The sequence below is a fragment of the Rana temporaria genome, chromosome 5, assembly GCF_905171775.1.
Source record: "Rana temporaria chromosome 5, aRanTem1.1, whole genome shotgun sequence".
Classification (NCBI taxonomy): Eukaryota; Metazoa; Chordata; class Amphibia; order Anura; family Ranidae; genus Rana; species Rana temporaria.
This window is the reverse complement of record NC_053493.1, coordinates 332,858,577-332,885,291: the sequence shown is the minus strand read 5'-3', so window position 1 is coordinate 332,885,291 and position 26,715 is coordinate 332,858,577. Positions and strand designations below refer to the sequence as shown.

The window sequence follows — 26,715 nt, the reverse complement described above, 5'->3', positions numbered from 1 at the left end:
ATGTCCTCATTGTTTGTTTTTGCTTTGATGTTGCTGTAATTTCTCTCTATTCTGGACACTTCCTGGTTGTCTGTTTCCTGATCACCACAGTACTGGGAGATTTCTCTCTGTGGTGACTAATCAAGAAGGTGTGATTACTGTGTATCTAAAACTCCTCAGCACCAATCCAGTTTCGTTTTACAAAGCATCACTGCCCTTTATTGGCTCTGTACATCAGAGAACAGGAAACAACAGCCAAAACGAAACTAAACTGCAGGCACATTATATGATTGGTTTTTATCTATTTTTAATCATTTTTAAAAATAATCAGTTAACTATTATGTCTCTATACCCTGTAAACAGTCATTTCAGCTAAAAAATGTGTTTCCTTTAGTGACCCTTTAAGCCCTGTACACACGATCGGTCCATCCAATGAAAACGGTCTGATGGACCGTTTTAATCGGTTAACCGATGAAGCTGACTGATGGTCAGTCGTGCCTACACACCATCGGTTAAAAAAACAATTGTGTAAAACACAACGACGTGCTGAAAAAAATGAAGTTCAATGCATCCAAGCATGCGTCGACTTGATTCTGAGCATGCGTGGATTTTTAACCGATGGACGTGCCTACAAACGATCGTTTTTTTTCTATCGGTTAGGTATCCATCGGTTAAATTTAAAACAAGATTGCTTTTTTTTTTAACCTATGGATAAATAACCGATGGGGCCCACACAAGATCGGTTTGGTCCGATGAAAACGGTCCATCAGACCGTTCTCATCGGTTTGACCGATCGTGTGTACGCGGCATATGGTACCATCAAACACAACAAAGTTTTGCCTGACAAAGTGGCATGACATTTGGCTGTAAAGGCAGGATATTAAATGCTGCAGGTATGTGAATGTATGGGATGAACATTACAGTCAGTCAATTTTTTTTTTTTTTTTAAAGATTGGAAAAAAACTGCCTTTATTTTACACACATATCCAGTTTCATTTAAGTCAAGAATATTTAATTATTTAAAAAAAGTGTTAATGCACAAATCAAACTAAAAAAATTATCTTCTGAAATCCTCTCTAACGTATGTCTTGTGTTGGGGATTGAAGTAACAATTAATGGAATTACAAATGTGCACATCCAGGTCACTATTGACATGAGACTACAAAGGCTTATGTTGGACATTATTAAATTACTTCTTAAGCAGTATACCGCCTTTGGACAGTGTACTTTACAGATTGCTCAATAAGTAAGGTAGTCCTCCTTATCCCAGGAATTTAATATCGTTGTTAATAATTGAAGCAGAATAGCTGATTAATCAGGAAGATTGAAATAGAAATATGAGTCACTGAACTAAAATGAAGCTTTACCTCTAAAACCTTCCTCACTATTAATTATTTGTACTCTTTATTACAAACATTCAGTGTATTTGATCAAACAGTCCAGTTTAAACGTATACACTTAGTTTTTATTTCTACAGTATAAATAGTGAAATACGTATTACTGTTCTATACAAACTACTTAAATCCAAATATTCAAGTTAGCATTATTTGACAGTCAAAATAGAAGGGGTATTGTCATATATTTAGTAGGTCTTTGTTTATGTAAAATTGGTAAAGTGGTGATATAATTACTATTTGAAATATCTTCCCCGGACACTCGAAACATAAAGTGAGGTAAAATATTTCTAGCAGGGCACTGACAGCAAAAAAATTACTTGATAGGGATTTTCACTTTTTCCTACTACATCCCAAACCAATAAACACATTTTGGCTTTACTTACACTTTAACTCTACCCTAAACTACACATTTAAGCTAATTCTAAAAAAGAGTACCTTTAGTTAGATTGCAAATGTCAAACTCAAGCATGTGAATGCAAGGCATATCTTATTGGTAAGCGCAATTCCTTTGGGTGTGGAGTCACTGAGCACTATGGTGTGGTGGAAGGTTTAAAGCAAGATTGTTTAAGAAGATTTTTTGGACACTTTAAGTTTAATCACTTGGAATTTAATCACTTATGGACTTGGCTTGTTAAATTTATCCTTTCTATCACTGGATGAACGTTTTTTTCTTGGAACATTTTATTATTTATATATTGTGTTTTTTTTTATTATTTTTCACTCCTCCAATATGCCTATTATGGTTTAGTACGTGTATACTTTGTCACAGATTTATTTTCACATTTATTTAGGATTGTTCAAAATAATTTTTGCACATAGCGCTACTATTTTGTTCATTCAGATTTTTTTACACACAATAAAGCAATCTTAGGAAGCATATACCTGCAATGTGTGTATTCTTGGATAACTACAGTATATCTAGGAGATTTAAAGACTAACTCTAGTTGCTATTTCCATAGTGTTATGCTTGATGTATTCTTCAGGTTCTTCAAATATATTGTCAAAATGTTAATATTTTTCTGTACAAAATAAAATTAAAGAATAGTAATAAATAAAGTCCATAGCAAGCTCAATCATCTTTTGTTTTTTATATTTTGGGAATTTGAATGGAAAGATATCACCACACAAGCTCACATATCTATAGTCCACCGCAGTTTCACTTATGCTATTGTATTTTCTGTACCGATAGACAAAAAAAAATCTAAAAAAAGGAGACTGAGGCCTCGTACACACGACCAAGATTCTCGGCAAAAACCAGCAAGAAACTTGCTGGGATTTTTTTTTTGCCGAGGAAACCGGTCGTGTGTACATTTGTCGACGAGGAAACTGTCGAGGATCCCGTCGAGCCAAAAAGAGAGCATATCTTCTTTTTCCTCAACGGGAATGGAGAAACTTGCCTTGTCGAGTTCCTCGACAGCCTAACAAGGAACTCGACGAGGAAAACGATGTGTTTCGCCGGTCGAGTTCCTTGGTCGTGTGTACGAGGCTTCAGGGTTTATCAAAGAGAGCAGATACCACTATTTTTTCTCCCCAGGACATTTCAGTAATTACTTTACATGATTATTGCAATTAACACCTTAGTCATAAGACACAGAGTGCTGTGTGGAGCCTGCAGTATGCTTTGGGGAAATCTTTGCATTAAATAGTAAACATTCTAGAATACGGTTTTGTTTAAAAAGAACACTATAAAACAAAAAACTTATGGCTGTGATTAGGTCATAAGCCTATTACCCTCTCATAATATCTATGACAGGTAGGTGAGATTAGGAACTTGAGTGGGAAGATCTCTCTGGCACACTCTTTGACAGACGGCTGATTCAGTGGGTGACCTGACCCTTTATTATACAAATGTATACATTCAGAATGCTTCAATTACTTTTAGCAAAATGTAAATTAGCTTGTGTAAAGTTTCATAAAATTAGAAGCGGCCTTGAAACTTGGTAGTTAAAGGGATGATGATAATGATGATAATGATGCGTTAGTACTCAAAAAATATAAACTTGTTCCTACCCATAATTGTAAAAACCATGCACTGAATTTGGTTCCAGAGGTGGTGCAGTATCATAAATAATGTCAGAATTGATAGGCAGAGAACTAATCCCTGTGAGAAAATAAGAAAACACTCTTGAACAAAGTTATACCATACAGGGTTGTAAGTATTGGTACGCTGTTCTTGGGTTTAAGATAATGAACAGTTTAAGGGATCAGCCCACCCAAAACTAACAGTGCAATTATGTGTGGATATAACTCTATAACTCTGGGACTCATATATCTCAGCTCCTCAAAATATAATTTCTGGTTGTGCTTTCCCTGTCATGCAAAGACTTTCCACTTGATGCAGCAAGGTGAGTTTATTGCCTCTCAATGTGCTCTCCATAATGTCATAATAATGTGCACTTCTTAGGCAAGTCGATGGGCTTAGAGCTTGTGTCGAGGGCATCATTTTGAGATAATTCTAAACCATTCAAAAGTCATTTGCGGGTGCTTCTGACCTGCAGCTGGCCTTCTACTGAGGATCGTATAGACTTGTATGGGGATGAAAACCTACAATGTTAACAAAAGCTTGTTGTCAGTGCATGTCCTAAGACTCTTTGGGGCAGATCCACAAAGATCTGCCCCGGCGCAGCATATCTGAGATACGATACGCCGCCGTAACTTACTTTTGTTTGCTTCAAATCCAGAAATAATTTGCAGCGTAAGTTACGGTGGCATAGTCTATCTCTCGCGGCATAATGGTGCGTAATTCAAATTGGCGAGTAGGGGCGTGTTTTATTTAAATGAAGCGCGTCCCTGCGCCGAACGAACTGCGCATGCGCCGTCCCTAAATTTCTCGCTGTGCATTGCGCAAAATGACGTCGCAAGGACGTCATTGTTTTGACGTGGACGTAAATTACGTCCATCCTGATTCACGGACGACTTACGCAAACAAATTTTTTTTTAAAAAAATTATACACGAGAACGACGGCCATACTTAACATTGCGTACGCCACCAAATAGCAGCTTTAACTATACGCCGAAAAAAGCCGACTAGAGACGACGTAAAAGAATCGTACTTCGTGGAACATCGGAAATAGCTAATTTGCATACTCGACGCGGAAAACGACAGGAACGCCACCCAGCAGACGCCAAAGTATTGCATCTAAGATCCGAAGGCGTACAAAGACGTACGCCTGTCGGATCTAACCCAGATGCCGTCGTATCTTGTTTTGAGGATTCAAAACAAAGATACGATGTGGGAAATTTGAAAGTATGCCGGCGTATCAGTAGATACACCGGCGTACTTCCTTTGTGGATCTGCCCCTATGTCTTGGTTTTGACACCTGAGTGGAGCTAGGAAACTGGTTGCAAAGATCTGTTCACGAGAATCGAAAAAAGATGTAAAAAACTAGTAGCGGAATTTCAGTACCAGCCTTTTCAGAAACCTTTAGTGTACAGACTGGTGCAATAACATAAAATTAATGACTATGTAAAGCTGTGGATCTCAATCATGCTAATGTCAGCCTCCTTAAAGTAACATTATTCCATAAAAATAAAATATTCTCTAAAATAAAAATATGCAAAAGTCTCCACCAAAATATATATAAATGATATAGGCAATACAAAGGACTATATAAGATATTACAAAGAAACCCACAGTGACACACACAGAGCGGCCTGGCCCAACCTCCCACTCTCTGCTCACTGGCTGTGATTGACAGCCAATGGCTCCCACTGCAGCCTCCATGCCCAGTGAGGAGAGAGCATGGATTGACATTAAGCTCAGGTAAGTATAAGGTGGGGTTCCATACAAAAGGTTTTTTACCTTAATGCAGAAAATGCTTAGTGGTAAAAAAAAAACTAAAAAAACTTCTACCTTTACAACTACTTTAAATTACAACAATGGGAATCTAGCAATTATATTGTATATGCTATTTTACTTCTTTTTTTTTTGTTATATTTTTTTCCTCGAAAGTGGAGTTACCCTTTAAGCCACTCAAGATAATATGAATAGCAAAGAATAGTTTTAATTAGAATGAATGCTGACTACTAGTGGATTTATTTGTGAGTCTTATATCTAATTACTTGTATACCTCAAACTATTCTTCTACCGGTAATGTTTCTATTTTTTTAGAGGAGTCTTTTTAGTGACCATTTTACTTTTAGTCTGTATTTTTCATTATTTTGCATTTCTACTGCTGATATAATTTCCCTTCTGAACAAAATTGGGTTTATATCAGTTATTTTTGTAGTGCAGTGATGTTTTATTTAACATTGGGGATTGTTTAAAAAATATTTCTATACAGCCATAAAGCGCTGGTAATAAATGTATACATGTAAGAGTATATTAGAGATAAGATAACAAATACCAGGGAGTACTTGCAGGTTTATTAAAAGCTATATATAATTGTAAATGTCTGTTGTATTGTGTAAGGAATACTGTTTACAATTACCTCATTACTCTGTGGGTAGTGCTCATAGCTATAGACAGACATGTTTTACCTTGAAAAAACATAATTTTGAGTAAAGAGAAAATTAAAGCTTTTCATTTTTTCTGAAAAGGTGAACTAACACTCGATACCTTTCTCACCCTCCCACTCCTGGTCCCCGCTGCACTTACCTCCGTGGGTGATACCGTTTTACTGTCTATGCAGCCTGGAGAAATGATCATGGGGTTTCAAAACCATGCTGTTCTTCATCTTCTTTCCCTAGGGACAACAGGACAGATCAGAGTAGTTCCGATTGGTCATGTGCTGGCACTGACTAATCAGAACTGCTCTGATCCATCTCGGTGTCCCTAGGGAAATAAGAGGAAGAACAGCATGGTTTTCAAATCCCAGGATTGCTTGATCAGGCTGCGTAGACAGTGAAATTATATCACCGACGAGATAAGCGCAGCAAGGACCAGGAGGGTGGGGAGGGTGTAGAGTGTTAGTTTAAATTTTAATTTACATTTTTTCTGTAAAGATGAACAAACCCTTTAACCACTTCAGCCCTGGAAGATTGGCTGCTCAATGACCAGGCCATTTTTTGCGATACCGCACTGCGTCGCTTTAACTGACAATTGCTTGGTTGTGTGACCCAAACAAAATTGACATCCTTTTTTCCCGCAAATAGTGCTTTTATTTGGTGGTATTTGATCACCTCTGCGGTTAATATTTTTTGCGCTATAAACAAAAATAGAGCGACAATTTTGAAAAAAAAAACTATGGGGTGGATTCAGAGAGCAATTACGCCGGCGTATCCATAGATACGCCGCGTAATTGCTAAGTTGCGCCGGCGTATCTACTTTCTCTATTCAGAAAGCTAGATACGCCGTCTGTAGCCTAAGATACGACTGGCATAAGTCTCTTACGCTGTCGTATCTTAGGGTGCATTCTGACGCTGGCCGCTAGGTGGCGCTCCCGTAGTTGTCAGCGTAGAGTATGCAAATTGCATACTTATGCTGATTCACAAACGTACGTGCGGCCGGCGGTAGTTTTTTACGTCGTTTGCGTAAGTCGGTTTCGTCGTAACGTTGCTCCTGCTATTAAGTGGCGCAGCCAATGTTAAGTATGGCCGTCGTTCCCGCGCCGAGTTTTGAATTTTTACGTCGTTTGTGTAAGTCGGTCGTGAATACGGATGGCCGTAATTTACGTTCACGCCGAAAGCAATGACGTCCTAGCGACGTCATTTGGAGCATGCGCACTGGGAAATTTCACTGGCGGCGCATGCGCAGTTAAATTGGCGCGGGGATGCGCCTGATTTAAATTGTACACTCCCCCTAGCCGCGGAATTTGAATTCCGCCGGGGGAGTTACGATCCGCCGGCGCAAGTTTGGAGGTAAGTGCTTTCTGAATACTGCACTAGCCTCTCAAATTTGCGCCGGCGGATCGTAAATCAGATAGATTTACGCGGATCTAAAGATCCACAAATCTATCGTATCTACTTTCTCTATTCAGAAAGCTAGATACGCCGTCTGTAGCCTAAGATACGACTGGCATAAGTCTCTTACGCTGTCGTATCTTAGGGTGCATTCTGACGCTGGCCGCTAGGTGGCGCTCCCGTAGTTGTCAGCGTAGAGTATGCAAATTGCATACTTATGCTGATTCACAAACGTACGTGCGGCCGGCGGTAGTTTTTTACGTCGTTTGCGTAAGTCGGTTTCGTCGTAACGTTGCTCCTGCTATTAAGTGGCGCAGCCAATGTTAAGTATGGCCGTCGTTCCCGCGCCGAGTTTTGAATTTTTACGTCGTTTGTGTAAGTCGGTCGTGAATACGGATGGCCGTAATTTACGTTCACGCCGAAAGCAATGACGTCCTAGCGACGTCATTTGGAGCATGCGCACTGGGAAATTTCACTGGCGGCGCATGCGCAGTTAAATTGGCGCGGGGATGCGCCTGATTTAAATTGTACACTCCCCCTAGCCGCGGAATTTGAATTCCGCCGGGGGAGTTACGATCCGCCGGCGCAAGTTTGGAGGTAAGTGCTTTCTGAATACTGCACTAGCCTCTCAAATTTGCGCCGGCGGATCGTAAATCAGATAGATTTACGCGGATCTAAAGATCCACAAATCTATCTGAATCTACCCCAATTTTTTGTACTTTTTGCTATAACAAATATCTCAATTTTTTTTTTTTAAAGCAATTTTTTTTCTCAGTTTAGGCCGATATGTATTCTTCTACAAATTTTTGGTAATAAAAATCGCAATAAGCGTATATTGTTTGGTTTGTGCAAAAGTTATGGCATCTACAAAAAAGGGGATAGATTTATGGCATTTTTATTATTATTCTTTTTTTTTAACTAGTAATGGCGGCGATCTGCGATTTGTATCGGGACTGCGACATTATGGCAGACAGATCGGACACGTTTGACACATTTTTATGACCATTGACATTATACAGCGATCAGTGCTATAAAAATGCACTGATTACTGTGTAGATGTCACTGGCATGGAATGGGTTAACACTAGGGGGCGATCAAGGGGTTAACTGTGTTCCCTAATGTGTTTTCTAACTGTAGGGGGATGGGAGTGACTGGCGGAAATGACAGATCGTAGTTCCCAGCTAGTAGGAACTCACAATCTGCATCTCCTCTCCTGACAGAACAGGGATTTGTGTGTTTACACACACACACACTTCCTTGTTCTGCCTCTCGTGCACACAATCGCGCGTGGCCGGTGGTCATTGCAGTGCGGCGGCCGCACACCCGTGTCTGCTATCCCGTTTAAAGGGACCGACGTACAGCTAAGACGGTTCGCGGGATCATGCTGACCTACTGCAGTATAATGACGGCGGCTGGTCGGCAAGTGGTTAAGAACTAAAAGGGGAACATTTATGAACGAAGGTTAAGCATTTTACCTTTTGTATGTGTTTTTTGAGAATTAAACAATTAACAAAATAGGTTGTTTTTTCATACAGCAATTTTTCTCTCATTTTATTAATACTACCTATTTCTGAATAATAAGGATTACATTTCTAAGTTTTAGTGCTACTTGTTTCTTTTTAAAACAGTTTAGTAAGTTTTAGCAAATGTATATTCAGGCTAAAATAAGAATACAAAAATGTAAAGAGAGTTATAAAAATGATTAATAAAAATATTTTGAGAATGCAGCTTACAATATTTTGCTTCATTTCTTCACTTGGACATATGTAGTGATGAAGCAGCACAGATACAGCAAGGCATTCTTTATGATTTTGCAAGCCTAGCAAGCTCATTGCTCACAAATACAACATGGAGGGGTTCACTAACCTGTGGCATATTTGCAGATGAACTGGTGTCCTTACCAGTCACTGCTATGCTCTCCTTAAAAGTTGTTGCTGGTGGATCTACTTTCTTTACGGTCATTTCCTTTGGAATGGGAGAAATTACTGGACCCACAGCCTCAGTCACTGGGGCCTTGTTAGAGCTGGATTGTTGCCATGTTTGGTTCTTATACCAGCTAGGGTATAACAAGCGGTTTGAAGTTTCTGTTGCTGAGAGCACTTGAGCATTAGGCGTCTGTTGAATACCACTTGGCTCAACACTACCCTTTATCAGGACAGATAAAATAAACAGAGACATTATCTTTTGGAATGCAGCTCAAACTTCTGTATATAGTGCATCAGAAAATCAGCTTATAAGGCAAAGCAATACATCCGTTGAATCTCCCAAGATAAGAAAAAAAAGTAATCAAGATGTTAATGTTCATTGCCTGTGTTACTCCACAGAAAAAAATCCACAGATTATAATGTTATTGTTTTTTAGGTTAGTTTTTATAAAGAAATTTGAGTTATAAACATTCTAAAAAAAATGCATTTGTTAGTACCAAATTGATGTTATAACACTCAATAATGTGTAAATATTGTAAAAGAGACATAATAGATAGATAGATAGATAGATAGATAGATAGATAGATAGATAGATAGATAGATAGATAGATAGATAGATAGATAGATAGATAGATAGATAGATAGATAGATAGATAGAAAGAAAAACATTGTGTAAATGTATTTGAATATCACAACCATTTTCTTAATGATTCTGTATTTTCTGCATATGCATTATGTCTATCCCAAATGAGTGTGAAAGGAAGGGTACATCTTGGAAATCATTTTGTAAACTTTTGTTTACTAGAATCCATCATGGTTGAGGTTAATGTGGAACCAATTGTTTTATTTATTTTTAAATAGATTAGAGAAAATTCAGACCCACAATTTTTTTTTTGGGGGGGGGGGGGGGGGTTTGGCAAGAGATATTTTTCTGGAAGAAGTAATACCTACACAATAGTGAAGCAATTTAGACCTTTAAAGGGGTTGTAAAGGTAAAAAAATGTTTTCCTAAATAGCTTCCTTTACCTTAGTGCAGTCTTCCTTCACTTACCTCATCCTTCGATTTTGCTTTTAAATGTCCTTATTTCTTCTGAGAAATCCTCACTTCCTGTTCTTCTGTCTGTAACTCCACACAGTAATGCAAGGCTTTCTTCCTGGTGTGGAGTGTCGTGCTCGCCCCCTCCCTTGGACTACAGGAGAGCCAGGACGCCGTCTAACACATAGCTCCTTTCTCTATCTACAACGTAGAGAGCGTCCTGACTCTCCTGTATTCCAAGGGAGGGGTTGAGCACGACACTCCACACCAGGGAGAAAGCCTTGCATTACTGTGTGGAGTTACAGACAGAAGAACAGTAAGTGAGGATTTCTCAGAAGAAATAAGGACATTTAAAAGCAAAATGGAAGGATGAGGTAAGTGAAGGAGCACTGCACTAAGGTGATGCGTTTTTTGATACGTTTATACATATACCTTAATGCGTTTTTTCCAGTGCTCTCTACTACTATACCAATCCTAGATAGAGGCGGTGACACACACCCCTAGTCACCTGCCCTCCATCTACTCATTAGTACTTGTATGCCTCCATTGAGGAAACTATTAGGACTACAGGAATGCAGAGAGCCTTGGCGAGGCCTGTAGCTTAGCCATATATTTGCAAATGTGTGCAACCAATCCTCTGCTTTTAACATACAAAGTTAGACAGTTGAATTTGGCCTGCTGTTTGGTTGGTAAGTTTTAGCCTGGTTATTACGCATACTACCTTATTTATTTAAGAAAATTTATCAGAAAAAACCTGCGGATTATTCTGATCCCAGCGCTCAATGGAAAGTGCGTTAAGTATATAAATGTTTTATGCCTTATTTATTTATTTATACTTACTATTTGCATTTAAACGCATCTCATTTAAAGTCCCAAACCCTTCTCTTTTTCCTTTTTCTTTTAAGGTAAAGGAAGCTATTTATGATTTTTTTTTACCTTTACAACCCCTTTAAGTGGTATGCAGTTATTTTTACGTGTGATATATTACTTTATAAGGTCACCAAACATAATTGACCTATTTATTTATTTTAAATCTGATTTTGTGTTTAGTAATACTGATAGATAAATATATGTTATAGGTGATTACTATAACATTTACAGTTTGTATACTAGGGGATTACAAACAGCTTAATTCATTACCAACAATCCCATAAATTTATTTTAACAACTGTAATTTTGACGCCTGCTTTTGTGCAAGGCTTAACTCTGTGCAAATAGCTGCATGCAAAGTTGAAACACATACATACAGTTTGTGTACTGGTTTTGACTGCCAAACTTTTCATAATTCAGTCTAGCTGATTTAATGATCCACCCTATGTTGTCAGACAGCAATACCAATGGGCCTCTGTGCGAACTACTACTATTCAGCAGTCAACCTTTACCAACTAGTCTAGGACCTGACCCAGCCTGTGATTGCAAAAGTAAAGAGCGGCAACACACTGAGAAGGTCATCACTATACTCTTCCCACCTTCTAAAGTTGGGTAGCCCCAGGGGCATACTGACCATTCGGGCACTCAGGCACTGCCCTAGGGCCCCATGCCACTAGGGGGCCCCATTAGGGTTGCCAGACTCAGTAAAACCAGGGAGAGTATGTAAAAATGTGTGTTTTTTCTTTACATCTGTCCCTCAAATGTCCCTTACCGTCATCCTTTTGGTCTAAAAATCCCAAGATTATAGCTGCCCCGCCTCTCCAGTACCTTTTCAGTGTGTGTATGTGTTTTCTGTGTGTATGTATACTGTGTGTGTATACTATGTATGTATACTGTATGTGTGTGTATACTGTGTGGCCCCATAATCTATTGCCTGGGGGCCCCATAATATCCTATTGCCTGGGGGCACCATAATCTCCTATTGCCCGGGGGCCCCATGAGTTGTCAGTCTGCCCCTGGGTAGCCCTGAGCAGTTCTGCAGAATCTCATTGGTCCTTTGCAGACTGCAGAGCAGAGATTAATGGAAGGCTAATAGCAAGACATATTCAGGTACTTATGATAGGTATATATAAAAATACATTACATAATTTTTTTAACAATAATATATTGATTAAACAATATTTAAAAAAATGAATTTGGAATCTTTTAACAAAGCAGCGGACAAACCATGAATCACTGAAGTTTTGCAAATGTCAGATAAGTCAATCTAGCACAGGTTTACTTACACACACTATTGTGAGGAATACTAGTAGCCCAAATACCTTAAGGTTTTTTTGTGTGATGTTTAGTAAAATAATTTAAAGAGGGATCACAGGACCTCAGTCGTTCATAAGAAAAGTACTACCTTAATGTTGTGTATGTTTCACATGAAAGATAAGGCTAATATTAAACTCTTATCCACAGATATTGTAAAGGGGTCTTTCCATGAAAGGATGGAGATGAAAGCTTTTCACAATAAATTATTATTTGCAAACTGCAAAAAAGAGTTCAGAATAAACACGATTTAAATTATTCACAAACGATAATGATTCCTAATTAATACCAATTCAGTAATTTTTCTTCTATAATTAATGTCATTCACACCATCAGCTATGAGCAGATGTTAATATTGTCTGTGTAGGAGAGAAGAGGGAAGTGAAGGAGGTAACAAACTGAATGACAATTTATAGACACACATGACAAAGTGTATATTTGAAACTGTCTAACTGAAATACATACCGGTAATCTTCATTCCTCTGTATAATCTTTACATAAATCTGACACCTACATAGAGGTGAGCTTTTTTTACAAGTTCCTTACAAACAAAATGTCAGCATGATTCAATAAACTGTTATAGAATTCTAGTCCTACCTAAGCTGTGGGGATTCCTATCTCAAATTCTCTAATTTAGTTTGAATTATATTATTTCTGTACTTGTTAAAGTGATTAGTGTGTTGAAAACAACACCTGCTCTATGTTTTGCTTTGCAAATTTTGCAAACTTTTGCAAATGTTTATCATATACTGTATATACAGTATATGGGTTCCTTAACTGTGCAATAACACACATGGCTTTATTACTAAGTTTACTTTTTTAGGTTATGCTAAATATTATAGGCCAATACAAATTCAGCAAATATATTTACCGTATATACTCGAGTATAAGCCGACCCGAATATAGGCACCCAATTTTACCACAAAAAAATGTGAAAACTTATTGACTCGAGTATAAGCCTAGGGTGTCCATCTGCATGCCTCACTGTGCCTCACTTTGCCTCACTGTGTCCATGTGCATGCCTCACTGTGTCCATGCCTCACTGTGCTCATGCCTCACTGTGCCCATGCCTCACTGTGCCCATGCCTCACTGTGTCCATGCCTCACTGTGTCCATGCCTCACTGTGCCCATGCCTCACTGTGCCCATGCCTCACTGTGTCCATGCCTCACTGTGCCCATGCCTCACTGTGTCCATGACTAGACTGACGTTTAACATGGGACCTATGAACGGCCGGTACCGGGTACCCAAAGTCACCGGAGAAATTACTGTTTAACATGGGAGTCTATGGAAGGGGTGCCCGGCTTTGAAAAATTGGTGCTCCCCGGCCATAGGTCCTCTGGACAACAAACTTTGCACACTTGTGCAAATGTATGTGTTGCTTCAAACTGCTATGGTCAGAACAGATCAACAGACAATTTTTATCTGTTCCCTACACATAAAGCATGCTTCCTCTGTTGCTCCCCTTCCCAGTAGAAATACTTGGACAACCCATGGCTGAAGTAGGAACTAGGAATCTAGCTTACAGTCAAACCTTAGCTATCATGGTATGGCAGGAGGGGAGTAGAGTTCTCTTTGCCTAGAAGGTGAGCTCTATAAACAAACATCTCAAAAGTAATTTGACTCAAATTTAAGAATACAAAATTTTGCAATGCAAAAGCAGATTGTGCCTTTAGCCTTAGGAAGACCTTATTGCTTCTGTGAGCATTAAAATATGTTCTACTGATCACTATAGGGCACTTCATTTATAAATCATAGATGCCAGATAAAATAAAGATACAAAACATAGAAATTAAAGTTGAGGTTTAGGTATGGCAATTCATATTTATATTGTTAAATTGGGACAACTTGAACCAATGTAAGTGTGTATGTACCATATCTATGGGATGTTCATGGAAGTTGGTAATCGCTTTTGTAGAATCAGATACTACAGTGGTTGCCACTGGCTTCCAGGTCCCTTGCTGAGCAGCTGCCCTGATACTTACTGAACACAGAAGCACGCCCACTCAACACAGGTGTCATTCAGAAAACAATTTGCATTCTCTCAATGAATACAAAATGTTCTCTGATTGGAAGAGGTGGAAATCATGACATCACTGCCCTGCCTCTTCACGACATGGGAGCTGGAAGCTAGTGGAAATTACTATAGTAGCAGTGTCTACTACATTGATTTCCAGCTTCCACAGGAATCCCACAGGTATTGGACATACATACTTACATTGGTCGAAGATGAATCAATGTAACTATGTAAAAATTGCCATGTCTAAACTTTAGCTTTAAAGACAAAAACATAGAAATTAATATATGGCTTTTGTAGACAATTAGGATTTAATAAGAATTGTAAATATTTGATATTCTTGTAAATGTTAGAAACAGATTCCAAAATGCAAAGAATGCAAAGGTCGTCATCAAATAATTTAATGTCTACATTTCACCTGTGGCTTCTTAGTAAGTACATTAATGTCATATTTCCTTTATCTAATAAATGTATACATTTAATTGCTAATCAGTGTTGTTGCACATTGAACACATCTTCGAAAAATAGTAGATTCTACTAGTAGGTTGTCATTAATATGTAACATCAAAGTGTTTGGTGTTTCATTTGCATGTTAAACAAATGTTCACATAATTTGTGGGTTTAATCATGAAGTCAACATCATTAATGTTAGTGTGAGTTAAGGTGTTTAAATTACTTGTGGGGCAGGGGGACTTGGATTCTGCTGATCTGTCTCCTGAGGGGAGGTCTGTTCTTGGCTGGTACTTGTGGACGTGACGGTGGATTCCGGTGTGGGCTGAGGGCTCTGAGTCACTTGCTCTGCCGTTTCCTCTTCACCAGAAGATTCTGTGTGAACTTCTTCAAAATCTTCAGCTTCTCCTGCATCCTCTTCCTCCTCTTCATCTTCTATATCATTTGGAAGTAAGGTATGTTAAGGCACTTGTAAGCATATCACAAATTAAAATGTGTCCGGATAAAGCGCCAACACTCAGTTTTTTTACATCAAATCTACCAGTGAAGCGCTATATCAGCTTCATATTCTAAATGTGCAGAAATGTAAGATATAAAGTGCAAACAATACAATAAATATGTAACCTTATGTAAAGTGAAAATGGTGCAAATAATTCATACATATGAAAATTCATAAAAAATAAAACAATTCATTCTTTGAAAATGTGTCACAATGCAAACACTGGATGGTTTGAAGTTTCAGTCCAAATGCTTGGGCACTTTAAAGTAGTATTTACCATTTATGTTTTAATGGTCTGCACTATCTGGTAAGAGGCTGAGAATCTCTTTGTTTGTATGTTGAAATGGAGCACATATATGTGGTGACATTCCAACACTGGAAGGAGGCTTATGCCCTGTACACACGATCGGTTCGTCTGATGAAAACGGACCGATGGACCGTTTTCATCAGACGAACCGATCGTGTGTGGGCCCCATCAGTTTTTTTCCCATCTGTGAAAAAAAATAGAACCTGTTTTAAATTTTTCTTGTGGTTAAAAAACCGATAGAAAAAAACGATCGTCTGTGGGTAAATCCATCGGTCAAATATCCACGCATGCTCAGAATCAATGCTCGGAAGCATTGAACTTAATTTTTCTCAGCACGTCGTTGTGTTTTACGACACGATCGGATCTTTAACCGATGGTGTGTAGGCAAGACTGACGAAAGTCAGCTTCATCGGATATCTGATGAAAAAACCCATTGGTTCGTTTTCATCAGACTAACCGATCGTGTGTACAAGGCATAAACATTTTCAGTGCAACTAATGCCTTGTGTGTACAAGGCATTAGTTGCACTGAAAATGTTTATATTTATATTGTTTATATTGTTCTGGATTGGTTGATAAATTGGGACTTTTTTTGCATTGTGACACGTTTGCTCAGATTTTTTTATTCTATGAATTGTTATATCTATGTATTTCTAGATTGATGCATTAGGATATTTTTTTGCAGTGTGACATATTTGCCCAGATTTTATTATATTATTTTATGAATTTTTATATGTATGAATTTTTTTACATAATTTGCATTTTCCGTAAGGTTATATTTATTGTATTGTTTGCACTTTATATCTTACATTTATGCTTGTTTTGAATATGGAGCTGATATAGCGCTACACTGGTACATGTAAGCACATCAACACTACCTTATATATTCTACTGAAATCAGATACAAATTTGAATATGCATTAACATATAATCTGTCTATGCTGCTTCTCTTTCCATTCGCTTAATCAGGAATGTTCAGCCGAGTTGATGGTTCCTTCCTACTTATGGAGCGCTCTTACAACAGAAGAATTGAAAAGCATTACTGCACAACAAAAGCCTTCTCTGTCTTTGGACATCTTTACACTGCTTCTGATCATGATTGTTCCGTTGTTCCGTCCACCATTGACAGAATTGCTAGTGTGACATGGGCCATTGATTAGATGTGTCACTGGCTCACCCCTAGATCATACCAATGCAGGTGAGATTCTCAGTCAGGAATGGTGGATATACAGTATCTCACAAAAGTGAGTACACCCCTCACATTTTTGTAAATATTTTATTATATTTTTTCATGTGACAACACTGAAGAAATTACACTTTGCTACAATGTAAAGTAGTGAGTGTACAGCTTGTATAACATTGTAAATTTGCTGTCCCCTCAAAATAACTCAACACACAGCCATTAACCTCCCTGGCGGTATGATTCTGTCAGAAAAAACATGCTAAAAGCGGTACCATTATTTGCAAGGAAATTTGGCGTTTTATATTGTAGGTCTGTAATTTTTAGAAATAACTCACTTAAATCTGACCAAACAAGCTTCTAATAGGCATCCCGGGTATGACATTTTTTTAAAAACAAAATTATAAATTATAATATAATAAATAATTATAAATAATTATAACAAATAATAATATAATTATAATAAAAATTATTCAATAATGTAATCAAATCAAAATCACTGAAATTTGCTCAGTTGCAGAATTGTTGCTGTCATTATTTTTTTTTTTTTATGACGAATTTCCCCACAAATCGCTATCGCACAATTCTGCAAGTGATTATAATTTATTATCGCTGTTTTTTAGCTGATCTAAAACCATTTTTGACATAAAGGGACACTTTTGGTTGCTATGGACAATCTACAGTTTGCAGGGAGAAAGAAACGTTTTTATTATATAAAATGACATGCATGACACTGGACAGACCACTAGGGACAAGGGGGGTGTGTTTTTTTTACATACAGTACTGTAATCTATAAGATTACAGTATACTGTATGTAAGGTGTTTGTTTACTTTTTTGAATTTGGCGCCGTTCTCCGTCCCCGTGCGTCGTAACGTCGCAGGGAACGGAGATCGGCGTCACACGGAGGCACTGTGTGAATCGAGCGAGGTGAATTCATAGCTATGAAGAAGCACTAAGGCATAGTGCGAAACGTCAGCTTTTCTTTTGTTGTGCTGTTTTTTGCTGTGGCATGTTTTTTGTGATTTTTAATTAAAGGAGGAGTTTTTTTGGAGTGCGGCTGTCCCAGCTTTTTTCCTTCATCCTAACCTGCATTTTGATTGCACTGCCTGCACCCTTGGCTCGGACCACAGGAATCAGATTACCTGGTTCTCTTTGAGCGGTTACCCATTCTCTCATTACACAGCCATTAATGTCTATATCGCTAGCAACAAAAGTGAGTACACCACTAAGTAAAAATGTCCAAATTGGGCCCAAAGTGTCAATATTTTGTGTGGCCACCATCATTTTCCAGCACTGCCTTAACCCTCTTGGGCATGGAGTTCACCAGAGCTTCACACTCCTCTTCCACTCCTCTTCCACTCCTCCATGGTGACAATACGAAGCTGGTGGATGTTAGAAACCACTCCTCCACCTTCCATTTGATGATGCCCCACAGATGCTCAATAGGGTTTAGGTCGGGAGACATGCTTGGTCAGTCCATCACCTTTACCCTCAGCTTCTTTAGCAAGGCAGTGGTTGTCTTGGAGGTGTGTTTGGGGTCGTTATCATGGTGGAATACTCCAAAGTGAGGGGATTATGCTCTGCTTCAGTATATCACAGTACATGTTGGCATTCATGGTTCCCTCAAGGAACTGTAGCTCCCCAGTGCAGCACTTATGCAGCCCCAGACCATGGCACTCCCACCACCATGCTTGACTGTAGGCAAGACACACTTGTCTTTGTATTTCTCACCTGGTTGCTGCCACACATGCTTGACACCATATGAACCATATAAGTTTATCTTGGTCTCCTCGGACCACAGGACATGGTTCCAGTAATCAATAGTCCCTGTCCTTAGTCAGGCTTTCGTGTGCATCATCTTTAAAAGAAGCTTCCTTCTGGGACAACAGCCATGCAGACCAATTTGATGCAGTGTGCGGTGTATGGTCGGAGCACTGTCAGGCTGACCCCCCCACCCCTTCAACCTCTGCAGCAATGCTGGCAGCACTCATACGTATATTTTCCAAAGTCAACCTCTAGATATGAAGTTGAGCATGTACAGTCAACTTCTTTGGTAAGACCTGTTCTGAGTGGAACCTGTCCTGTTAAACCGCTATATGGTCTTGGCCACCATGCTGCAGCTCAGTTTCAGGGTCTTGGCAATCTTCTTATAGTCTAGGGCATCTTTATGTAGAGCAACAATTCTTTTTTTTCAGATCCTCAGAGAGTTCTTTGCCATGAGGTGCAATGTTGAACTTCAAGTGAAATGTATGAGAGAGTGAGAGCAATAACACCAAATTAAACACACCTGCTCCCTATTCACACCTGAGACCCTGTAATGCTAATGGGTCACATGACACTGGGAGGGAAAATGGCTTATTGAGCCCAATTTGGACATTTTCATTTAGGGGTGTACTCACTTTTGTTGCCAGCAGTTTAGACTTTAATGGCGTGTTAAGTTAAATATTGTGTGTTGAGTTATTTTGAGGGGACAGCAAAATTACACTGTTATACAAGCTGTACACTCATTACTGCATTGAAGCAAAGTGTCATCTCTTCAGTGTTGTCACATGAAAAGATATAATAAAATATTTAACAAAATGTGAGGGGTGTACTCACTTTTGTGAGATACTGTATATACAATGTCTACCTATGTGTAAAACCTTAAGACTTTTTATTGTATTCAAACTATTTTACCCACATAAATAGTTTCATTTATTTTGATGGCAAATATTATTTATACCTAATATGCAACATACTTCCAGAACATGGTGCATACCTCTATAAAAATCTATCTCACGTAGTATTCTCTCTTCTCTGTTTAGGTCCACTGTAAAGTGATTCATGGTTTCATATCCTGGTTCAATTTTTTCCATTTGAAATCCTCTGGATGCTTCTGTTATTCTTAAATATTAAAGAGAATAAGATCAAATTTATAGTTCCAAGCTAAGCAATACAAGTTTACACAATAGTCTCAGCATAAAACGGCACTCACTTTTGTAGCAAAGCCTTGGAATTCTGTGAAGCATACAAAACAAAAATAAAATTAAAGATAAATATTTTGCACAAAAAATCTGCATAGCATTTCCTTTCATGTGGTGTTATATTTTTGATATAGGATCACAACTATCTAGTAAGTTTCCCCTGGAAAATACATGCATAAACAAAAATTCACAAATCAGACTTATGGACTACCAACCATTGTATCCCTATATATATATATATATATATATATATATATATATATATATCAGAAGAGTTACTGGGGTTCTGCAAAAATTTGCAAAGCTTTAGTATTTAACCAACTCTATCACAAATTCAGCAGGATTGCAGGGTTAGGATTAATCTATTCAATCGAAAACTGTTAACTACATTCATGCTGCTACTATCAAGAAATTAGCAAAAGGCAATTAGCAGGGTTTCATATCTTTTACATGAATCCCCTATTTAGTAGTATAATTTTGCACTTGGTTCTTCAGTGTCCATGAGTGTTCTGTGCCTGGACACTGAAGAACATTATTTAAAATTACTTTTAACCACATAAATCATGGATAATAAAACGTAAAACACTTTGGGCCAGATCCACGTACATGCGCCTATCTTTAGGCGGGCGTAGCGTATCTCAGAAACGCTACGCCGCCGTAACTTAGAAAGGCGAATACTGTATTCACAAAGAAGTTACGCCTTTAGTTATGGCGGCGTAGCGTATATCGGGTGGCGTAAGCCCGCCTAATTCAAAAGAGGCTGGTTGGGTGCGTGTTCTATGCTAACTAATCATGACCCCACGTATTTTAGTTTTTTACGAAAACGACGCATGCGCCGCCCGCGAATAAATCCCAGTGCACATGCTCCAAATTACGCCGCAAATCGTCAATGCTTTAGACGTGAACGTAATTTACGCACAGCCCTATTCGCGAACGACTTACGCAAACGACGTAAAACGTAAAAAATTTGACGGTGGCCCGACGTCCATACTTAACATTGCGTACGCCTCATATAGCAGGGGTAACTTTACGCCGGAAAAAGCCTTACGTAAACGACGTAAAAAAATGCGCCGGGTGTATCTACCTAATTTGCATATTCCTTGCGTAAATCTACGGAAACGCCACCTAGCGGCCAGCGTAAATATGCAACTAAGATACGACAGCGTAAGAGGTTTACGCCAGTCGGATCTTAGCTAAATTCCGGCGTATCTTGTTTTCTGAATACAGAAAAAAGATACGCCGGAGCATCCTAGAAGTTACGCGGCGTATCTTCTTTGTGGATCTGGCCCTATGTATACTGTTCTAAGCACTCCACATCTCACATGCACAGCTGAGAATATATAACATCTATACATATTCCTTGTGGCATAGGCGTGCGTACAGGGTGTGCCGGGTGTGCTTGCTCACACCCTAATCACCCCGTGTGGTGCTGATTCCCCCTGTTTTTGTCTCCCTCCTGCAGTGCTGCCAGCGTCCCTCCTCTCAGGAGCGGGGAAGGGGCTGGTAAATATTTATTTAACTGGACTGAATTTTCTGAATGAACACAGTGAGTGATCTGTACTGATCGCTCCTGTCTTTATTCTTGACGGAAGCATAGTAAACTATGTTGACTTCAGGCTGCTGAGAAAGGGACTGGGGAATCTCTGTCTTCAATGTCTTTCTCCGTCTCAAAAGTAAGACATCAGGGGTCTATTTAGACCCTAGATATTTCACCAAAGCCCCATAACAGGGCTCCTAGAGTAAAAAAAATATAAAATAATAAAAAATAAATAAAAAATAATAAAAACACTGTCCACTGCCCAACTGACACCAATCTTCGCTCTACTGATATACACAAAGTGTATGTTTGTGCTCTGTAGTGCACACCCTAATGCAATAGGCTGTGCACACCTATGCCTTGTAGTCATATGAATAAATTCAAACTACTAACAATTACCTACAAAGCCATCCACAACTCTGCCCCCAGCTACATCACTGACCTAGGCCCATATTCTCTCTAAAAATCCGCGGGCTGCGCTTAAGGCACTTACACTCCGCTGTCCCAACTTACAGGACCAAGTGTTGTATTCCCCAAACACTTGCTCCATAAGTTGGGACGGCGGAGTGTAAATGCCCCGGCGTAGCCTGGCGGATCTCCAAGGGGGCGGCTTGTATTCAAATTAAGCGCTCTAATGAACTGCGCATGCGCCGGGCTTCAAAAAGCCCAGTGCGCATGCTCCAGTTCTCGGCGGAAAACATCAATGACGCCGACGTGTGCGTCATTGACGTAAAGTCGTATTCAAGAACGACTTACGGAAGCGACGTACCCGACAAAAAAACACGACGCGGACCCGACGCCATCCGTAACATGGCCTACGTGGGACTTGCGGAAATTTACTCCTCATAATAGCAGGACTAAATTTCCGCTTACGCAAACGACGTTAGCGACGGTTACGCGACGCAAACTCGTTCGGGAATCGGCGTAGAAGGATCATTTGCATACGCAAATGAGTCCTTCACGTAAATGCCATCTAGCGGCGGCCGGCGTCATTACATTTAAGATCCGCCAGTGTAAGTGACTTACAGATGGCGGATCTTAAGTGTATCTATGAGAAAATGATTCTAAGAATCAGTCGCATAGATACACGGGCCAAAAAAGGGAGTTACGATGGAGTATCCTGAGATATCCTGAGATACTCCATCGTAACTTCACTGAGAATATGGGCCCTAGTCTCTAAATACCAACCTAATCGTTCTCTTCGTTCTTCTCAAGACCTCCTACTCTCTAGCTCTCTCATGACCTGCTGGAAAAGTCCTTGTCTCCAGGACTTTTCCAGAGCCTCTCCAAGCCTATGGAACTCCTTACCCTAATCTATCCGCCTATCTCCTTCTCTATTAGCTTTTAGAGGATCCCTGAAAACCCTCCTCTTCAGAGAAGCCTACCCTTTCCACACCTAACAACTGTATTTTCATTTGAGTCCACCTGATCATCTCCCACAGCTACTACCCTTTGTTCCACTTGACCCTCCCTTCTAGATTGTAAGCTCTAATGAGCAGGGCCCTCTGATCCCTCCTGTATTGATTTGTATTGTGACTGTACTGTCTTCCCTGATGTGAAGCACTGCACAAACTGTTGGCGCTGTATAAATCCTGTATAATAATAATAATAATATGGACTTACTTGAAGGAACACTGCCATTTCTGGCTCATCCAAGAACTGAATTCCTGATTCCACCAATTTTGAAACTGTTTCTGTATGATCTGCATATTTCTTCATTAAAGACTTGACATATTCAAATTTTTCTTCTTGGTCTCTTGTGATTACTTGGGTTAGTTCACCTTTTCTTTCTTCAAGTATAGCATATAAATAATCAAACTTCTCACACAGCTGTTCTTTTTGTCTCTTGCAGTTTTCCTGAAAGACAAATATCACATTTATAAAAGGTTGAATCTCAGATTTGCTGAATATTTACCTAAAATTTACCAGGAATCATAAGCATTTGCCTGCGAATCATTCACCTAATATATAACAACTGTGCAGAATTCTAATGCTTCAAAACAATCAAGAAAAAGTTTCACCAACCTTTATCAACACTTTACTTTTCTATGGAAAATGCTACTAGATGTAATGTTCCTAAAAAGTAGCAATTGTTACAGTATAGAATTAGTAAAATTTGCCACTCTGAACTTGTTAAATCCACTGATTCCCCTTGGAGACTTACCATTTCTCATCTGTTATCATTTATCAACGTCAGGGTATTTTTGCTCTGACTGAATACTGACGAGGCATTTTTCCATCCCATTGACACATTTTTTACTACTACTGGTCAACAATGTAAGGGGCACAGTGTTATATAATCCTGACTGCTGCACTCTGTAGGCTATTCTGTACATATACTCCCGACCCTACACTACAGCCCCCATGTGGTATGTTATGTAATCTTTTTATTTTCCATTTTGTTTCTTAAAGGGGTTGTAAAGGTAAAAAAATGTTTCCCTAAATAGCTTCCTTTACCTTAGTGCAGTCCTCCTTCACTTACCTCATCCTTCCATTTTGCTTTTTTTTTTTTTTTTTTTAATCAGAAAGGTTTTTATTGATACAAAAACAAATTTATACAAACAGTACCACTCTCCAGTGCACAAACCGAGGTTGGTTTCTTCAAAGCATACATCATACATGAATAGAAGCCTGTCCCCTACTCCACCCACCAAGATCATTCTTCCCTCTCTTGCAAATATACATGCCCTCCCACCTCGATACCAATAATACATCAGACAAGCCCTCATGATCCCACAGTGGCACCCGCTTACAAACACCTCAGAAGTCTGGTCATAACAAGCTCCCTGGGACTCAACCCTGGCGTATCCAGCCACATACCCCATATTCTCTCAAACCTGCCAGGACACCCTCTATGTTGATAAATGTATTTTTCCATCACTAAAGCCTTTCCCATGTGTGTAATCCATGAGGAGTGCGCTGGCGGAGAGGCAGACTTCCATCCCATAAGTATCAATTTCCTAGCTTGGAACAGTGATCTAGATACAGCTACCCTGGTCATTTCCTCGGGGACCACATCCTCCAACACCCCTAACAGGCAACACACAGGGTCCACCGGGACCCTAGTTTGAAAAGCAGAGTTGATTGTCTCCACCACCCCACTCCAGTATCTGTGCAGCTTCGGGCAACGCCACAGGAGATGTATCAGGTCCCCTTCATGTTGCTGGCATCGGCAGCACAACGGGTCCGCTCGCCTACCCATCCTGTGTAGTCTTACCGGTGTATAGTGTACCCTCAGCAGTATGTACAGTTGTGAGACCTTTTGCGCGACATTTAGGGAACATGTGGTCAGGGATTGAAGGGCCTCCTCCCATTGGTCACCTGTAACCTGGCCGAGATCCCGCTGCCAGGCAGAAAAAGCCCCACACGGGAACGCGTCCAGATGTTCGGAAAGCAGCATCTGATAGCACTGGGAAATAATTCCCTTGGTCTCAGAGGCCGACCGCAGCATGCGGAATATCGGAGTGGGTGACATTGTCCACTCCACTGCATTCCCCTGCGCCGCCACTGCATGTCTCAGCTGAATATAGGATAGCCACATAGAAGCAGGCAAATCAAATCTAGCCTGCAGCTGAGGAAATGTCAGCAACCTGCCATTATGAAATATCTGCGACAACAGGTGTATCCCATATGTTTTCCAGTGGGAGCCCTGCTGCAACTTAGCCAACTCAGTGTAGGAGTGGTTTTTCCAAATTGGACTATGGTCAGTGAACCCCCTCACCCCCTGAAGCTGCCTACCTTTGTTCCGATTTTTTTGGGTTCGTGTTAATGTCGGGTGTTGTTTATTGGATTTGAGAAACATCTGTGCCTCCAGGCCCAGGGGGATGGTCTCAGCTCCAGAAGCGTACAGCAACAGCCGTGCCGCCGATCCCTCTGGGTCCCGAGCCATGGAGCCCACCAAATGCTGCAGCTGGGCCGCAATGTAATATACCCAGGGGTTAGGGACCGCCAACCCTCCATTGTCTTCCATTTTGCTTTTAAATGTCCTTATTTCTTCTGAGAAATCCTCACTTCCTGTTCTTCTGTCTGTAACTACACACCGTAATGCGAGGCTTTCTCCCTGGTGTGAAGAAAGCCTCTTGAGGGGGGAGGGGGCGAGCAGGAGTGTCAGGACACTCTCTAAGGTCTGGTTCCTTCCTCTGTTTGTGACTTGTAGTGCTGTCCTTCTTTTAATAAAAGGCTACAATTTGTTCAGAGTGAGGCTGTCCAGAGACAATCTTTGTTCCTCCTTCCTCTGTTTGTTCCAACTTTACAAGTAATTTTAGAAAGGCAAATAAGAAATGGCTGCACACACCAAATCTATGCATAATACCCATGCTTGGTGCTAGAAATCTGTATCAATGCACTGTGAGTGATATCCGTGTTCAATATCAGGTTTATTAAAAAAAATACACTCTAGAGAACAGACAAACCAAGCCTTGCCCTAATGCATAACTGAAATCGAGGACATGTTTATAAGACACTTATGAATAGATACACAATGGAGACAAGTACAACATTTCTTTCCAGGTCATCACAAAATTAGCAATAATGCTTTCCTTAAAGTATAACTAAAGGCAGAACTTTTTTAGTTTTGGATAAAGTGGAGATGGATTAGAACATCTTATTAGGTTTTTATTGCTGTCTGTGCTCCTGTCTGTGAGATTCACCCTTTCTAACTGTTCTGTTTACCATTATCATTGAAAAGTAAAAGAGGGGAAATCTTCCAATTGGGATACTAAGAATTTTTGAGTATAGCCTCAAATAACAAGACTAGACATAAAAATAGTACCATCATCCAAAATGAGAAAGGAGGGGAGAGGTGGAAGCGTGAGGGCAGCTGCTGAGGCTGGCCAAACATAAGCTGAAATTGAGATACTACAGTAGGTGCCACCGATTTGGTGTCATTCTCGCCTCTGCTAGCGGCGAGATTGACCACCCACGATCCCTGTCACAGGAGCCAGCGCCAAGCTATGTCGCTCCTCCAGCTCGCCGCCCCCAATGGATTGCTATGGATGTGCGGCATGTCGTGGGGGCAGCGAGCGCGAGAAGCACAGCCTCCGGTGGCGATATCCAGCGCAATCCCATCGCGCTGGATATACAAAATCAGAGGCACCTACTGTAGTTCTGGTGACCTGGAGCCCCCCCAAGAGATTCCCTTTTATTTTCAAGTTTTTTCTCTCAGTTCCTGTTTTGGGACAGGAAGTGAAGGTAAATCTCCCCAATGGGACACAGATGGAAAAAAAAGAAGGCTGACAGGGTTATAACCCTCCTTTACTTTATCCAACATGAAAAAAGTTTTGCCTATAGTTCTATTTAATATAAGAAATATGAAAGTAACTTATAACTGATAATACATGTATTATTATGATAATACATCCATTACAAGAGCAGAGGAGAATACGTCTTTAATCGGTGTGAG

At 39.8% G+C, this 26,715-nt stretch overlaps 1 protein-coding gene across 3 annotated transcripts in view; it reads right to left on the bottom strand.

The window, feature by feature from the left end:
• TRIM55 (tripartite motif containing 55) overlaps window positions 1-26,715 on the bottom strand; it is a 202,556-nt gene that overhangs the window by 38,190 nt on the left and 137,651 nt on the right. Inside the window, exons 5-10 of one of the 3 annotated variants that reach the window (XM_040354332.1) lie at window positions 22,938-23,171; window positions 19,789-19,811; window positions 19,573-19,697; window positions 15,055-15,263; window positions 9,084-9,362; window positions 3,229-3,477 (exon numbers count right to left, since the gene is read on the bottom strand). In XM_040354332.1, the coding sequence (XP_040210266.1) occupies window positions 3,355-3,477; window positions 9,084-9,362; window positions 15,055-15,263; window positions 19,573-19,697; window positions 19,789-19,811; window positions 22,938-23,171 (993 nt within the window). In that variant the 3' untranslated portion in view covers window positions 3,229-3,354. Of the gene's footprint in view, window positions 1-3,228; window positions 3,478-9,083; window positions 9,363-15,054; window positions 15,264-19,572; window positions 19,698-19,788; window positions 19,812-22,937; window positions 23,172-26,715 lie in introns of those variants that run through there. The other 2 variants (XM_040354331.1, XM_040354333.1) reach the window with 2 other exon arrangements.